Source organism: Trypanosoma theileri, assembly GCF_002087225.1.
Source record: "Trypanosoma theileri isolate Edinburgh chromosome Unknown TM35_Tth_28_V1, whole genome shotgun sequence".
NCBI classification, from domain to species: Eukaryota; Euglenozoa; class Kinetoplastea; order Trypanosomatida; family Trypanosomatidae; genus Trypanosoma; species Trypanosoma theileri.
Window position 1 is genome coordinate 64,910 of NW_021639870.1, and position 17,976 is coordinate 82,885.

At 37.8% G+C, this 17,976-nt stretch overlaps 6 protein-coding genes across 6 annotated transcripts; all 6 read left to right on the plus strand.

Moving 5' to 3' along the window:
* Positions 1 to 681: 681 nt before the first annotated feature.
* TM35_000281260 (uncharacterized protein) lies at positions 682 to 1,437 on the plus strand (the record flags this gene model as incomplete). Its single annotated transcript, XM_029028157.1, has 1 exon — positions 682 to 1,437. The coding sequence occupies one exon, from the start codon at positions 682 to 684 to the stop codon at positions 1,435 to 1,437; it is 756 nt and encodes a 251-aa protein (XP_028880476.1).
* Positions 1,438 to 2,407: 970 nt separating this feature from the next.
* TM35_000281270 (phosphoglycerate mutase protein) lies at positions 2,408 to 2,965 on the plus strand (the record flags this gene model as incomplete). Its single annotated transcript, XM_029028158.1, has 1 exon — positions 2,408 to 2,965. The coding sequence occupies one exon, from the start codon at positions 2,408 to 2,410 to the stop codon at positions 2,963 to 2,965; it is 558 nt and encodes a 185-aa protein (XP_028880477.1).
* Positions 2,966 to 3,425: 460 nt separating this feature from the next.
* TM35_000281280 (thyroid hormone receptor interactor 4) lies at positions 3,426 to 5,351 on the plus strand (the record flags this gene model as incomplete). The annotated part of the gene is made up of 1 exon (XM_029028159.1): positions 3,426 to 5,351. The coding sequence occupies one exon, from the start codon at positions 3,426 to 3,428 to the stop codon at positions 5,349 to 5,351; it is 1,926 nt and encodes a 641-aa protein (XP_028880478.1).
* A 615-nt stretch (positions 5,352 to 5,966) lies between these two features.
* On the plus strand, positions 5,967 to 8,969 carry TM35_000281290 (putative ATP-dependent DEAD/H RNA helicase; the record flags this gene model as incomplete). The annotated part of the gene is made up of 1 exon (XM_029028160.1): positions 5,967 to 8,969. The coding sequence occupies one exon, from the start codon at positions 5,967 to 5,969 to the stop codon at positions 8,967 to 8,969; it is 3,003 nt and encodes a 1,000-aa protein (XP_028880479.1).
* Positions 8,970 to 9,869: 900 nt separating this feature from the next.
* Positions 9,870 to 13,457, plus strand: TM35_000281300 (AP-3 complex subunit delta; the record flags this gene model as incomplete). The annotated part of the gene is made up of 1 exon (XM_029028161.1): positions 9,870 to 13,457. The coding sequence occupies one exon, from the start codon at positions 9,870 to 9,872 to the stop codon at positions 13,455 to 13,457; it is 3,588 nt and encodes a 1,195-aa protein (XP_028880480.1).
* Positions 13,458 to 14,538: 1,081 nt separating this feature from the next.
* Positions 14,539 to 16,272, plus strand: TM35_000281310 (putative dual-specificity protein phosphatase; the record flags this gene model as incomplete). Its single annotated transcript, XM_029028162.1, has 1 exon — positions 14,539 to 16,272. One exon carries the CDS (start codon positions 14,539 to 14,541, stop codon positions 16,270 to 16,272), a length of 1,734 nt encoding a protein of 577 aa, XP_028880481.1.
* Positions 16,273 to 17,976: the final 1,704 nt, after the last annotated feature.

The window sequence follows — 17,976 nt, forward strand, 5'->3', positions numbered from 1 at the left end:
TATATATATATATATATATATATATATATATATTACTATCATATGAAATGATACTGATCCTCGCGGTTCTGGAGTACACACTGGGCTTTTATTAGCTCCATCGCGTGAATACTGATGATCTTGCACTTTGGAGAGAAACCAAAGAAAAAAAGAAATGAAAAAGGAAAACAATGTGAAACAATATACATTACATATATTTATAAAATAGAAATAGACTGATCTGTACACACATATATATATATATATATATACTTTTTCTTCCCTCTTTTCTTCTTTTTTTTTATTTTTATTTTTATTTTATTATCATGTGTGTGTGTATGTATGTATGTTGAATTTGTTTCTTGGAGTTGCAGTAGCAACACCAGTGGGCAAACTCACACAGAGATCTATTCTCTCTCTCTCACACACACACACATTATATCTATCTATATATCTATATATCCTTCTATATATATAGAAAGATATATAGAAGGAAGACGCACAACTGACAGAGTGTTGTGCATTACCTCTCCACAGTAGAGTGAGGAGACGGAGAAGGAGAAGGAGAAAAGGCAAATAAAAAAAGTAGGAGGCAAAAGTAAGTACGAAAGTAAAGAAGACAAAAAAAAAAGAGAACGAACGAAAGAAAGAAAGGACAAAAAAAAAGTAACAAAAGTTATCTTAGTGTTTATAGTAAAAAAAATGAACTCATACGACATTCTTGGATGGAGCTTTATTGAAGAGGCAGTTATTCGAGATCGGGGATATGATGAGGAAAGAGATTTGGCCGCCATTTTAAAATCGTACTTCATTCGACGCGGTTTTGTGGATTCCCTTATGGCATTAAATGATGAACTCGTGGAGTTGGAGGGAAATAATAATGTGAGAAAATATTGTGTAAAGAAAAAGAAAGCAAATGGTGGAATGCCTATGAAAAAGGATGAATCCCCCATGTGGAATAATGAAAGGAGTGATGATAACAGTGTTAATACTGTTGTAGAGTCTATGAAAAAACGTAAACAAATTCAATTATTATGCTTAAATGAACAATATGAAGAGGCTGCGGAACTTCTACCACATGGAAGTGTCTTTAAAGTAAAATTACTTGCTATGGAGGCTATGAAAATTGCAAGATCTAATCAATCTGCGGCTCTTTTTTTTCTCTGTGTAAAGGTAAGTCCTCTGGTGGTGGAGACAACAGATGCGACGATGGCTCATCACATTTTTGTAAACTCTTTAGCGGCCGTCTCGAGTGGAGTGAAGGCGGCGGAGTTGTCGATCCCCACACCGCGGACAATTGCCCGTGAGGTGAATGAATCTCTTCTCGAGAAGAGTGAGTCCAACGCGTTGGATATTCTTCTCTCGTGGTCGGATTGGCAGGTGCTGGTGAGGAAAATAAGGGAGGGGGAACAGAAGAAGGTGAACTTTCCCTTCACAATGAAGGTAGATAAAGTGTAAAGGGGTGGGGGGGGGGAGGTTTTTTTTATCTTTACACCTTGTTATTATCTATCTACCTTTAATTCCCTTTTTTTTCTCTTTTTATTATTATTATTATTATTATTGCTCTTACTTCTAAATTACACTCCCTCCTTACGCTCATTTTTTTTTTTTTTTTGTGTTTATAGTTCAGTAGTTCCCCCCTTTCTTACTCACTCTCTCTCTCTCTTTTCTGTTTATTTGTAAGGCAAAAAAAAGGCTGTGTTAGTTAAGCACGCCAAATGGAACTTTATTATTCCATTTTTAGTATTTATCACTCTCTTGTATATCTTATCTGTAATATGTGTTTCTTATGTATCTTTATTTCTTCTTTTCTTTTTCTGTTTCTTTTCCATTTCTCTTTATTAGCGAAAGAAGAAATAAAGTAATAAAAAGAGAAAAAGAAAAGTATGTTCCTACTTTTTTTCTGTGTGTATTCCCATCGTTGCATGCAAGTACGCTGAATCAGGTTATTCCAGAAACAAGAGAAGAAGAGAAGAGAAAAGATATATTCAAGGTATATGTTCATATGTATACCAAAGAAAAAAAGAAAAGAAAAACAACAAACTCTACGGACTGTTTTCGCCGAGAGACGAACTAATCATTACCGTGACGTCCCTCGTATAGAACAGTCCTAGATTCACAGTGTGGGTTACTGCGGGTAGTTTAATTATACTGCCATTGCGGGCCTCTTAGTGACTATATATATATATATATATATATATTTGTTGTTCTTATTTCTCATTATTGCATTCATATATATATTTATATATTTACGTGTATGTGCTTGATGACATTTTTTAGAATGAAATTAAAGTGTAAAAGACCATTCTTCTTTTTTTTTTTCTATTCTTATGTTTTCTTTTTTCTTTTCTTTTTTTTTTCTTTTGTTTTAGTGGTTTCGTAAATAAGGTAAAACAGAACAAACAAAAAAGAAAAAAAAAAGAGGAGAATGGCTGTTGTATATGTATGCAGACATGGTCAAGATGAAGACAATCTTATGGGAATTTTAAACGGCCGTCGTGATCGCCCGCTCACGGGATTAGGCCGAGAACAGGCAACTGTCGTGGGAGATCGTCTAAGGCGCAGCGGTGTTGTTTATCATGCGATCCTCACATCTCCACTTCGTCGTGCGGAGGAAACCGCACGTATTATTGGATCCGCTCTTGGAGTTCCCGTTACTCAAGAGGAGGAACTGGTGGAACGTGATTTTGGTATATTAACTGGAAAACCCATTTCAGAGATTAAAACGTATGCGGGAGATAATGTTTTTCAAGGGGATAAAGTACTTTATTTTCTTTCGGTTAAAGATGCAGAAACATTTGAGGATTGTTATAAAAGAGCGGCGAGTGTCCTGCAAAGAGTAGATGCGGCGTTTGCAGGGAAAAATGTACTTTTAGTGTGTCATGGGGATATTGGTAAAATGCTGCAGGCTGTGCGTAAAAACATTTCTTGGGAGGAAGGTCTTCGGATTCCATATTTTGCCAATACGGAAGTAGTAAAACTATAAGGATGAAAGAAATGAAGGAAATATGAGAAAGAGAGATGGAGAGAGTGAGTGAAAGGGAGTGATAGTGTGTGTGTATGTATGCTTGTGTAGATAAACTCTCTCTCTCTCTCTCTTCTCTCTCTTGTTTTATTTCCTTTGTTATTGTTATTCTTTCTAACTCTTCGTTCCATGTTGATATTCCTGTTTGTTTCGTGTTTGTGTGTTTTTTGTGTGTCGTTGTTCTTGTTGCGCATATTTACTTTTTCTTGTTGTTACATTTACCACATTTGTGATTGTGAGTTATAAAAAAGTATCTCCTTCTGTTTTTTTTTTATTTTATTTTGTTTTTATTATTTTCTTTCCTTCTGTTGTTGTTCCTGTGTGGTATTATACTTCTCTTCCATTTATTTATTTCTCTCTATTTCTTTCAGTCTCTCTCTCTCTCTCTCTCTCTCTGTGTGTGAAGAGTTGTACGTGTGGGATGCCGGCCAAACGATGGGGTCGTCCCCCAACGATGAGTGCAACAGAGGCACACAAGGAACAATTAAAACGATACATTAAGAATGAAATAGAAAATAACAATTTGCTTGGCCTGCTGGGAGAGGAATTAGATAACATGGTAGAGATGTTAACAACATGTAACTCTAGGCGAGAAGTGTATGATTGGTGTCAGACACTCATGGTGGGGGAGACATTAGCAGCTGAAGTGATACGCAGACGTGATGATAATGGACCTCCATTTGAAGATACACCAGGAACTAAAAAACGAGGAGCAACCGCAGGAAATAGTAATAGTGCTGCTAATACGAATAATAATAATAATAATAGTGGTGGACGTCAATTAAGTACGGCCTCTCGACGAGGAGGAAGAAAGAAGGATGTGTCTAAGAATGGTGGTAGTGCCACAGCAGTAGCAGCAACGGCAAAGTTAAAACCAGGATTTTGTGAATGTGGTTGTTTTGCAACGGAACATAATCTTCGAGGGAACTGTGCGAACTGCGGTCGTATTATTTGTGAACAGGAATCTGATGAAATGTGTTATCATTGTGGGTTAGATCCTTATATTTGTGTAGCGTATGAAATTAAAGTACAAGATGGTCTTTTAACAGCAGCGGCCATAGAAAAAGATAGAGAAAGTTATGAAAAAGCTATATCGAAACGAGATGAACTTTTACAATATGCTGAGACACGTGCCAAACGTACTAAAGTCATTGATGATCAAACCGCAGTGTTTCTTTCTCCACAACATGCATGGATGTCTCCACAAGAACGTGAAAAGGCAGTAAAAGATGAGGCTCTCGCTGAAAAACGTCGAAAGGTGGCGGCTATGCATCGCACAACAGGAGCCTATACCGTACATTTGGATATTATGAATCAAAATGCGGCATTAACATGTCAAGAAATAATACCAGCACCTCACAGTGATACCTCCTCTAGTTCATCAGAGAGTGAATTAGGAGATGGAATAGATGATAAAGAAGTTGAAATTGAAGAGGAAGAAGAAGTTGTGCGGGCGGTACCATTACCTTCTTTAATGCAAAAAATATGGTATAGTTTAGATGGTTCTGTGGAACAATTGTCTACATCAGGGACTATTGCAGTTTCTTCGGATAAGTATAGAAATGCGGCTAATGATGTTGGTGGGGCGGATCATTCCGTGAAAAAACCGGAGGTGCATCGAGTTGTGGAGATCTCCCGTCGTGTTCAGCAGGATTATTATGAAGATGACGCTCGTGCCTTTTTAGATGCCCAAAAAATGCTGCAAGGGGAACAAGTCCATCAGAGAGAAGATGGCCTAAATATAGCATCTGAAGAAGAGAAGGAAGAAGAAGAAGATGTAGACAATGTCCGTGAGGAAGTTAAAGAAAAGAAGGAGAATACAGTAGTGAAAGCTACTGAGGTAAAAGGTAATAGTAGTAATAGTAGTAGTATTACTGCATTCATACCTACCCCAATTATGCGAATGAATGATAATGGTATTTGTCTCTCTATGCATCAACCATGGGCAGGATTACTTGTGGCGGGTATAAAAATGCATGAGGGACGTGTGTGGAGTACAAACTATCGTGGCCGTCTGTGGATTCATGCCGCATCTGCACAGCCACATGATATCAAAGAAGTGGAAGAACATTACGCAAAGTTTCGTCCTCCTACAGTGGAGTTTCCCACACACTATCCTACCGGTGTATTGTTGGGTTATGTATACATTGTAGACTGTATGGACCAGGAAAAATACCGACAAACGTTTCCAGAGAATGAACGACAGGAAGAGAATTCACCTTTTTTGTTTATTTGTGTAGAGGCTAAAACACTGCCATTTCCACTTCCTATGGTAGGAAACCATAAACTGTTTAAATTGGATCACAAGGTACATACTGCTGCGCGTAAACAATTGTTGGAGATTTAGTAAAGGTTGCTCATTGCGTTTTGACTCTCTTTTTCTTTTTTTTTTTACTGTTCTTTTTTATTTTTATTTATTATTAGTATTATTTATTCTTGATATGAAGTTCAAACATACTGAACAGGACTGAACCGTGTTATCGATTTCTCTTTTCTTCCACATGATATCCTTTCTTTTTCCCCCTTTTTTTCTTTTTTTTTTTTTACGCTATTTTTAAAATAATAATAATAATTATAATTGTTATTATTTTTATTTTCTTTCTTGCATTTCTTGCTGCTCCGACTTGTTGGGTGCTGTGTCATTTCTTTCGTTTTATTCTGTACACGTGCTCTCATGTTTCCTATGGAAGAAGTGCCAAGAAAAAGAAAAAAAGAGAATAGAGAAGAGATTGAGGGAGGGAAAAAGTAAAAAAAAAAAAAAAGACTGAAAAAAAAGAAAGAGTGAAAGAGAAGAGGGTGTTTGTGATTTGAGTGAGGGTCTCCGTGTTTTTTTTTTTACTTGTAAAATTAAGAGAGAAGAAGTGAAAAACTCGGAAGGGTTTCTGTGATTTTTTTTTTGTGTTTTTTTGGATTCCTTCTTCTCCTCTCTGCTGAGAAGAGAACTTTGTGAGAGAACAGAGTAATGGGTAAGCGTGAGCGGGAGGGGAGTGGGGGCAGCACGAGCTCCACTGATTCGCTTTTCTCTTCTTCTAGCAATCATAAGAGTGAGGCAAAAAAGCAACGAAGTTCTACGAAGCAAAAAAAGCAAAACACCACAAAAAAAGATAAAAAGGAAAGGAATAGCACTAGTAGAAGTAGGAGTAGTTCTCTTAGTAGTAGAAGCAGTGACATCAGTAGTAGCAGTAGCAGCAGTAGCAGCAGCAGCAACAGCATTGATATTCACAGTTCTAAGAAGGATATCAAGAACAACATTCATAAAAATAGTGAACTAGGATCCGGTTCGACCAAATATAATGTTGTGAACTCTAAAAGTAAAGCTCTGTCAGGTAGTTCTGACAAGGAGCTGAAAGCAGGTGATGACACTTATCATACTTCTCTCTCTGATAATGAGTATGGCAATTTCCACGACACGAATAATAGTAATAATAATAATAACATTAATAATAATAATATTAATAATGAGGAATTCTCAGAACCACGAGGTCCTGCTGTTCGTGTAGATGAAAATGTTATCTTCAGTGATAGTGACTCCAGTCACGATCCATTTGGTGGAGACTCCTCCGCCTCCAGTGCGGATGAAGCCGATGGCATTGATGATGCCAAACTCACAGATATTCGTGAGCGATTACTCACACATGCACAAATCACCGCCGCCGGGCGAAGACCAACCATCACCACCGCAACGACTACCAACACAAGCGGAAAGAACTCAACAACGAATGGACTGCAGGAACTTCGAGAGGCATTACTGCAGCCCGTCACATCCACAGCATTGACTGTCGTAAATGCCACGGATGAATCTCATGATCTCATGAATGCCGTTGTGACGGCGAAGTTGCCGCCCCCTCCGCCCGAAGATGCGAAGCGGCTGCGTAAATTAAAATACGTTGACCACGCGAGTGTGGAATATCCGCCCATTCGTCGCGACTTTTACGTCACTCCACCAGATGTGAAGGGACTCACCGCAGAGGAGATGAAACAATTATTGAAGGAATTGGATGGGGCAAAGGTGCGGGGACGTAATCCACCGCGGCCTATGCGCAGTTGGAATGGATCTGGATTACCAGACTCTGTACTGGATGTGCTCACACGTGAAGGGTTTCAACAACCTTTTGCTGTTCAATCTTTAGGAGCTCCGGCTCTCATGAGTGGACGAGATCTTCTCGTTACCGCAAAAACAGGTTCAGGAAAAACACTAGCCTATTTATTACCTCTTATTCGACACTGTATTGGACAAGAATCATGTAAAAAAGGTGAAGGACCTATTGGACTTATTCTTGTTCCTACACATGAATTGGCTGCACAAATTGTACAAGTGGCAGAAAAATTATGTAAAGCTGCTCAACTTAGGTTAGTTTCTTCTTATGGATTAACACCACTTGCAGATAATATTAAACAATGTAGAGCAGGATGTGAAGTAATGGTTGCTACTCCAGGTCGACTTCTTGATCTTCTTACTATCAATGATGGTTCTGTACTTTCGCTAAAATGTGTATCATTTGTTGTAGTAGATGAGGCAGATCGTATGTTTGATAGTGGTTTTATGGAACATGTAGAGGCTTTTTTGAAAAATATTCGACCAGATCGACAAACTGCATTAATTAGTGCAACTATGCCAAAAGAATTAAAAAAAGTTATTATGCATCATTTAAAAGATCCTGTAGAAATTACAGTAGGAGGTAAACCAACACCTGCTTCAAATGTGGAACAACGCTTCTTTTTCTTTGATGAAGAAGTTTATGAAGTAGAAGAAACGAATCGTACAGAAGATAAAAAATTTTTAAAATTACTTCAAATTCTTGGTGATGAGGGTGGTCAAGGGGAACATCTTGTTATTATATTTACGCAAAGAAAAGATGAATGTGATGAATTATTTGCCCGTCTTTCTGCTTGTGGATATCAAAATCGCCTTGCTGTTCTTTACAGTGGTATGGATCCATTAGATCGTGAATTTGCTTTAGAGTATTTTGCACCAGGTAATCAATTTATTCTTATTGCAACTGGTGTAGCTGAGCGTGGACTTGATATTCCTTATTTAGAACTTGTTATTAATTATACACTTCCAGATCATTATGAAGCCTATGTACATCGCATTGGTCGAACAGGTCGTGCTGGAAAAAAAGGAAAAGCTGTAAGTTTTTTTACACGTGAAAAGGATGATGATATCGCAGCAGACCTTTGTGAAGGTCTTGAACGGGCACAACAACAAGTACCAGAGGAATTATATGAACGTGCCGCTAAAATGCGGGAAAAACGTAAAGAAGGTGTTGCTCAACATAATACTGGTTTTTACCGTGGTTATCGTAAAGCCAAGAAACTTCGCTTCACAGATCGTGATCAGAAAGAACAATTTAAAGCCGCCGCCAGGGCCGCAGGATTGGAAGAATATCTCTCTGCAAGTTCATGCTCAGACTCGGATCTCTCTGATGAGGACCAAAATGATGGTGAGGATGATAATGATGGAAATAACATTGAAATTGTTTCCGTACAGGAAGATGGGACTCGCAGAGGAGGTGAAACCTCAACCGCACTCACACTACACAAAGCCGGCAGTGGAATGGCTCTCACAACACAACAACAACAAGATCGGGTGGCATTGGCACTCGCATATGCTCGTAAAACAACAGAAGCTATTGTGGATCCCACCGCAACAGGTGTACGATTTGAGGCGGAGTATCCTATTAATGATTTACCAGAACTTGTGCGTCTGCGAATGCAAAGTGCAGCTCTCCTACGATCTATTGCAGAAGAAACTAGTACCACCATTATCCGCAAAGGTGTGTATTATGATCGGAAATTTAAACATTCACACCGACTTCGCGATGGGGTACGGCCGTTGTATCTTCTTCTTATTGGCAAGACCGCAGAGGCTGTACGAGATGCGGTGAAGAAGCTTAATGACGCCAAGGCAGAGGCACAGAGTCGCATTCAGAAAAAGACTTCAGCCCTCGGTGCCCAAATCTAATTTACAGAAAGAGGAATTAGAATTTAAGAAGAAAAAAAAGAAAAAGAAAAGACAAAAATGAAGCATCTATTGGGAATCAAGATCGAGAAAAAGGAGAGAGAGAAAGAAAGAAAGAAAGAAAGAAAAAAAAAAAGAACGAAAAGAGAAAAATAATTATTGATGATCTCTTTCATTTGTTAATTTGTGGTGTTTGATTTTGATTATGAATGACGTTTTTTTTTTTCTTCTTTTTTTTTCTGTTTTTCGTTTTGACTTGAAGTGTTGGTATGTCTTGAGATACGTATATATATATATATATATATATATATATATAAATAAATATATATGTTGTGATTTTTGTTTTGTTTCTTTTGGAAAACAAATTTAAAGGAGAGAAGAACCTCTGCGTTCTTCTGCTTCTTTCATACAATTTCTTCTTCCTTCACCTATTCGTACCTTTTTTTTTCCTTTTTTTTTTTCTCTCTCTCTCTCTCTCTCTTTGGTAATTTAATTCTAAGCCTGTGTAAAAATATATACTCTTCTGTGTACAGACATATTACACAGCTTATATATATATATATTCTTTGTTTTGAGTGAATATTGTGTGGTAAAGGGGATTTATTAAATTGAAGGATATCAGGGAGACCTCCTTGACTTCCTCTTTCATCTCCTCCTTTACCCCTTCTAACAAAAAGGAAAAAAAAAGGAGAAAAATAGTAAGGAATAAAAGAATTAAGTACGAGTAAAAAGGAGGAAAATAAAACAGGAAATACACCCTTTCTCTATTTTTCTGTGATTGAGTGTGTATCTCTCTCTTTGTGTGTTGTTTTCTTCTAGTTATATATATATATATATATATATATATATTCGTATTATTGATTCTGATATTTTATAGTTTTATTTTTATTTTTGTAGCGTTCAATGGCAGAGGCAACAAAGGTAGCAGGGCAGATTCTCTTCCAGAACTCCCTTGCGGAGGTTGTGCGCAAACTCCGTTCCACTTCAAAGAGTGAGGCAGAAGTTCTCGAGCAATGTATTGCAGATACAAAGAAAGAAATCACCTCCACTGTACAGAGTGTGAAGGTGACGGCGGTGTTAAAGGCGGTATATTTCTCAATGTTGGGTCATTCCGCCGCCTATGGGGCTTTTAACATTATTGAGGTTATGGCGGATAGAGTTTTTAATAATAAACGTATTGGATATATGGCGGCTTGTCTCACCTTTACACCAAAGACAGATGTATTGCCACTTTTGACGGCTCTATTAAAACGAGATCTTTCTAGTGCCAATCAATATGAAGTGGGTTTTGCACTTTATTGTATTTCTTCTGTTTGTACTTTAGATTTGGCACGAGATCTCGTTGTGGATGTAGTGAATTTACTTAATCATCCACGTAATTATGTTCGAAAAAAGGCAGTATTAAGTTTATACCGTATCTTTTTTGCCTATCCAGATTCATTACGTCCTACTTATCCACGATTAAGAGAAAAACTTGATGGAAATAGTGAACGTTGCGATAATGATCCTTCTGTACGTGGTGCTGTAGTGAGTGTATTATGTGAACTTGCTCGTCGTAATCCAGCGAATTTTCTTGGACTTGCTGTACCATTCTTTTCTATGCTTTATACTGTTCATAGTAATTGGACTCTTATTAAGATTGTGAAGGTATTTGGCTATTTTGCTTCATTAGAACCACGTCTTGGAAAAAAATTAGTTGAACCTATAACCAATTTAATAGAAACCACAGGAGCAAAATCCGTTCAGTATGAATGTATTCTTGCTGTAGCTAATGGAATGAGTAAAGTTCCATCCTTAACAAAATTAGCTGCAGAAAAAATGCGGTTATTTGTAGAGGATACAGATCAAAATCTAAAATATTTAGGTTTAGATGCTATGTCACGTATGGTTCGAGATAATCCAAAATTATTAAGTGAATATCGTGATATTATTCTCGCATGTTTAGATGATATAGATTCAACCATTAGGAAAAAAACACTTGAAGTATTACGTGGACTTGTTACAAGGAAAAATATTGTTTCAACTATTAACAAAATGATGGAACGTTGTGTACGTTCTCCACCTGATGAAGATTGGTCAAATCGTGTTATTGAAACTGTTATTGAAATTGCACAAATAGATGATTACGCCCTTATTCAAGATTTTGAATGGTATACTAGTATCTTAATTGATATAAGTCTCGTAAATCTCTCTACTTATCAACATGGAGACCTGGTTCAGAGAGAACTTGTAACTGTATTAACACGAGTGAATGCTGTACGTCAATTTGGTATTAATGCATTATCTCATTTCTTTTCAAATTCCAATTTATTAAATTGCGATCCTACACGATCTACACAATGGGAAGTAATTAAAGGAGCTGCATTCCTTTGTGGGGAATACCCTTATTGGTTACGAGATAAGCGACTCACCTGTTCACAACTTCTTAGTGATCATATTGCCATTCTCCCACCAGAGGCGCAGGTGTTGTGTGTAACGGCGGTTGGAAAGATAGCGGCTTATATTCATCAACCCTCACCGCGGCATTTAACTTTAGTGAATGGAGAAGAGGAGTTCGCATTACCAGAGGACCCGGTAACAGATGAGGAAATACGTGCAGTGATTCTCCCACCCACTAGAAGCTCAGATCAAGAGCAGACACCTCCCAATGGAAAAGGGGGAGATATACACTCACATTCACATTCACATTCACGATCTCCACAAAGAACTGAAAACACACAATTCCCACATGTTGCCTTGCAACTATTTCAACACAGTATTTACCCTGATGTCCAGGAACGCGCCCAGTTGGTTTTTCATCACATTGTTGTAAACCCCGATGTGGGTCCGCGCTTCTACGCAGAGGAACTGCGGCCAGTGGCGGCCGGTGCACAAGCCGCGGTGTTGCCGCCGGACGATCTTGACATTTCAGAGCCGTTCTGCCGTCAAATGCCGGAACTTCTCCGCCTTCCCGAGACAGAGGCGTACAGCAGCAATGATGAGAATGAGAAGGAAGAAGATGAAGAGGATGACTTTGATGAAGTCATTGCCTCTGGACTCGGTGGTTTTGTCGGTGATGATGAAGTACGACGGCGGCAAAGGCAGAAGGAACAAAAACGAAAAGAACAACAACGACGTGGAGAAGTGGCCCCATTTTACATCAGCGGCGCTTCATTAACGCGAGAGGAGCCGCCAGTGGAAGTACAACTCGAGGCCATCACCGCAGCCTCACTGCAATTGCAGGATCCCACCAATTCGCCATATAATAATAATAATAATAATAATAATAATAATCAACGATCACAATCCCAACAACAACAACAACAACAGAATCTCCCACGTAAGACACAAACCATCAATCGTGATCTCTCACGGCCATCAAATTACGTGGCGCCCACACAAACACGTCGTCGGCCGGAAGAATTGATGGAAGATGAGGCAACACGACTGTTTCGCAATGTGGATGTTACGCGCGCTCTGACAGCAGATGAGCGACTCCCAGAAACGGTTCCATACGCGCAATTACTGCAGTCACGTAAAAGGGAAGAGGACAATAATAAGAACATCAACAACAAAACAGCAGCGGCAGAGGCAGCAGCGGAATTATTTGATCCTGTTACTCTTCTTGATGAACGATATTTACGTGTGATGCTTTATATGGAATCATGTCGTGTGCGAAAGGAGGGTATCTCATTAACTGTAACAGTGGAGGTTTCGAACATGGCAAGTAGCAACAGTGCATATAATGTTACACTTTGTTTTCAACCTGATGGGAAAAACTACACAGAGAACGGTATACTCCTAGAATTGATCGAACCAGAAGACACTACTACTAATACTACTACCATAACCAAACATAAGAAAGATCATAATAATGGTAATAATAATAAGGATGACAATGACGAAAAGAAGGATAAAAATAGTGATAGTTCTAAAAATGATACAGAGAAAGGGGTATTGCATATAGCGGATCGTCTAAAAGGGTCATCATCTGTGCGTAAGAAGATGAATATTAAATTTATTAGTCAACTTCCTGATTCTCTTGTGGAACCACTAGAATTTAAAATTTCATTCGTTCGTGAGAAAAAACCTGTAAATCATTCAATGTTTCTACCACTACAATATGCATACTTTGCAAAGGTACCTAAGGATGATATGAAATCGTCTGAATTCATGGAAGAAGTTCTTGAAAAGTCACTTGTAGATGCACCTGTTTTCAGTAGTTTCGTTCCTATGGACTTGTCTCGTGTGCAATTAGTATTACCAATGTTACTTTCAAAATTGAGACTTCGAAATATTGACGTTTTCAGAGATATCACATCATTTAGAGGTGTACTTCATGTTCGCAAGTCATCCTCCTCATCGACAGCAACCTCTAAAGCTCACGTTGCGGTATTGCTGCAGGAAGATACTCTTGATGGAGAGAAGGGATTGACCATTGCAGCCAAGTCACACCAGAGCTGTTTGACAGAATTACTATTGCAAGATATTGCTACCTTGTTGCTGCAGTAGGTATCATAGCGAGAAGGAAGAGAAGGAAGAGAGAAAGAGAGAAATAAAGAATGTGTGTTTGTGTGTTTGAATCTCATCTCACCAAAGATACATTCCATTCTTTAATGGTTTTGTTTGGTACACGTGAAGGATAGAAGGGGAGGTGGGTGAAATAATGATGATGATGATGAACCAAAAAAAAAAAAAAAAATGACCATTCTTTACACCACACTATTCTTTCTGTTTTTTCCCCCTCTTTTTTTAAATTATAACGATTATGATGATAGTGATTTATTATTATTATTATTATTATTATTATTATTATTATTATTATTATTATTATTATTATTATTATTATTATTATTATTATTATTATTATTTAGTGTGAATTTGTGGTTGACAGTTGTGCTTCTGTTTATTTGGATGTCCCTAACGATACTTTTCTTCTTGTATATGCTTATTGCTTCTGTTGGTGTTAGTGATAACATCGCCCTAAATATTCATCCTTGTTGTTGACTCCCTTGTGTGTGTTTTTTTTTTTTTTCTTTTCTCTGTTTTCCTTTTCTTCTTACATTTACTCTATTTTCTTTTCTTTTCTTTTCTTCTTTTAATTGTTTTCATTATAATACTACTGAAATACAGCATGTAGTTAGACAGCGAAATTGGGAGAACCACACGTGTCTTCCCATCCAGACAAAGAAGAAGAAGCAGCAACAACAAGGAGAGCAGAAGTTACTACTGCTCTTATTTTTGTTATTGTTTTTTTATTTATTTATTTATTTAGTTATTTATTTTTATTTTTAGTTTATATTTATTTTCCTTTGCGATAACAACCGGTACACAAAAAATCTCTTGCATAGGTGTAATCATCACTCCGAGCTACCAGCCAATTAAGCAAAGAAAAGAGAGGCAAATACACCGCGGCCTTACTGCTGTCAATATTTCATTATAGCCGTAATTATTATCATCATCGTTATCATCTATATTATTGTTATTATTATTATTATTACTATTACTATTATTATTATTATTAATATTGTTATTACCATCATAACTTTTGCTGTTTTTATTTTATTTTCATACGGCCTATTAATAGGACACAATGGAGTCACACCACAGAAACTCATCAACTGGACTGCCACCACCACCAACCTTCGCACGGGGCGTGGGTCATTCAGGCAGCATTCGTGGCTGTACAAAACGCCGTCATCATCATTTTTCTGATAAAAACGTTGTGGATCTTCGTCGCCTGAATATTGACAACTCCAACCATACTACTGCCACTAATAACAATAATAACAATGGTAATTGTTATAATGGTAATGATAGCAGCAATAATAACAACAATAATAATAATAATAACAGCAGTACCAACAGCAGCAGTAGCCGAGGTAGTGGACATCGTTTGATGCACAGCTCCTCCTCAAACGGGAAGCACCGAAAACAACAGCAGAGTCCTCAGTCTAGGTTATCACTCATTTCACCTTGTCGTGGTCATGGTCCACTTCACTGTTCCACGTCTGGGGGTTATGAGCCACCAACAAAGATACTTGATTTCCTTTATCTAGGTGGTGTTCGTGATGCCACTAATGCAGAGTTTCTGCGCCGTGAAGGCATTACGACTATTCTCAATATCTCACGTGAAGAATATTGGTCTGTAGACAGAAGTATTGTAGTGTATCCTTTTGCGGTAGATGATACGACGGATGCCAACATTCAGCAGTTCTTCCGTCCTACCTTTACCTTGCTGGAAGCTGCACGCCGCGCATACTATGAAAGTAAACTACGCCATACTACTACTACTACTACTACTGATACTGCTACTAATGCTAATACGACTGGAACTAGTACGACTTCTCCGCCTGGTGCTAGTCCCACTCGTAGTTCTACACATGCTCCGCGTGTGCTGGTGCACTGCCAGCGTGGTCGCAGTCGTTCAGCCACCATCGTGCTTGCGTACCTCATCCGCCGCAATGGCTGGACGGTCGCGGAGGCGCTGCGGTATGTCAGTCGCCGTCGTCCACGCGTGGAGCCGAATTTAGGCTTTATTGATGCGTTACTGGCGTGGCAGGAGTCGATGGACACGGCGGCGCGTACACGTCGTTGTGGTTCGTTGTGTCTTGCGGTGCGTAATCTCGCCGGTGATACCCCCACGTCTGTTGTGCACAAATTCTTTGAGGACTACGTTGGGTGTGTGCGGGAGGTGATGATGCACATTCGCCCACCCTCGCATGCTGAGAAGCCCCACAGTGAGGAAGAAGAACAGGAAGAGGAAGAAGAAGAGGAAATGGTGGATATTCACAATGCAGACACTCCAACACTTGTACCCCAACCACCACCACCACCACCGCCAACAACAACAACAACAACAGCAACACTACTCTCAACAGCAACAACAACTACTACAACTACTACTATAAGTATGAATGGTGCTAGTGATCTTAAACCAATGACGGCCACCAGCAGCAGAAGTAATAGTAGTAAAGGTGATGGAGATAATACATTATGTCTGGTCTTCTTTGCCGCCGCGGAGAGTGTGAGGATGGCGAAGAAGTTATATGTGGAGAGACCAGAACTATTTGAGGCTCTCGGTGTAGTGGCTGGAAAGAAACTAAGACTTACTATTCCCACTAAACTATTGCGGTTTCCAAAGGAAAGTTCATCATCCAATACTGCTCAAACAAGTGATACGGAAGCAGCCACAGTATCTGATACACCAGAGGAGGCAGAGGCGGCGGTAACAACAACAACAACAACAGGAGTCTCTCGTAAACTTGATATGAAAGAGAGTTTATTTAATGATGCTGTAGAAGAGGAAGAGGAAGAAGCGGGGTGAGATCTCAAAGCAGAGTGAATGCGCAGTCAATAACAATGAAAAAAAGAAAAAAAAACATGAGGATCAAGAAGAAACGAGAGAAGCAAATGAAACAATAATAAATAATAAGAAAAAGAAAAAAAAAAGCATGAGTGGAAAATAAGAAAATAAAAAAAAAACGAAAAGTAAAGAAGAGGCATACGGTATGATTTTTATTAAAATGTATTAGAAGTGGATTTCCTTGGGCACCCTTTTTTATTTATTTATTTATTTTTGTTTTTGTACATCTCTCTGATATATGCGTTATGTGTATATATGTACATGACCATACACCAATGGGGCCCTATAATAACAAGAAAGAAAGAAATAAATAAAAAGAAAAGGACATGCAACCGAAAAGAATACCTGAGGGTTTTCTGGGTGGGGGTTAAGAAGAAGAGGGGGAAAAAAAAATATATGAAGAAAGACTCAAATCTGATGCGAACAAAGAAGGTGTAAAAAAAAAAAAAAAAAAAAAAAAAAAAAAAAAAAAAAAAAAAAAAAAAAAAAATGAAATAAAGAAAAAAGAAAACAACAACAACAACGATGGAACAAGGAAAAAAAAATTTATTAAAAAAAAAAAGAAAAAAAAAAGGCCAAAGGAGACATACTAATAAGTGTTCATCAACCCTAACGACGAGTTAGAAAGATGAAACGGCGGTGTCCATAAAGAATCGGTCGTTTTTAAACTTTTTTTTTTTTCTTTTCTCTGTTTACCTTCATTATAAATATGAATTTATGTGCATGTGCGAATTGTTTACGTTGTGTGGTTGATTTGTGTTTGTGTTTTTTTTTTTTTTTTTACTTTTGTTTGTTTGGTCCCTCCTTTTTTTTTTTCGTTTTTCATTTTTATTCACACGCCTTTCTTGTTCTTGCGTTTTAAACAGTCTTTTTTCTTTTTTTTTCTTTTTTATTACTTTGTGTTGCTTTGACCTTTTTCTTTTTTTTTTTGTTAGAAATGTCCGTTTTTCTCGTCCTGCTTTTTTTTTCTTTTTTTTTTTGTTTAATCCTTCTGTTTTCTCTCTGTTTCTTTTTTATTCTCCTCTCTCTCTTTTGACTTTATTGCCTCTGTTTTTTTTTTTTTTTTCGTCTCTCTATCTTTTTCTTTTTTTTGTCTTTTTTCTTTTGTTTGTTTGTTTGTTTTTCTTTTCTGTCGCAGTTATTGTTTTTCAGCTGTTCTGGCAGCTTGTTCTCTTTCTGCCATTGTTGATTGTAATAGTGATGGACTCCATTTTATTATATTGTGTGTGTCTCTCTCGTTGTTTGTTTATTTAAAAAGAAGAATTTTTTTTTCTCTTTATTGCTTGTGTGTATTCTAAGCAACCTCGAGAATGAGGGGGAGTTCAAGGGGGATAAGAAAGGAAAAATAAAAAAAAAAAAAAATCAGGAAAAAGAAAAACAAATAACGTTCTTGTGCATTTTGTTTGGGTTATTGTTGTTATTCTCATTCATTTTCGCTATATTTTTCTTTTCTATTTTTCTCTTACTTTCCACTACTATCATTCCCTCTGTTGAGTTATATATATATATATATGAGTGTGTGTGTGTGTGTGTGTGTATATGTACATCTATTATTTATCTATCCAGATACCCTCCTGTATATGTGTCTCTATGCATGGTAATGGAAATATGTATATAGTTCTGCTTTTGTGTGTATTTACGTGTGCCTATGATTCCACAAGCAGA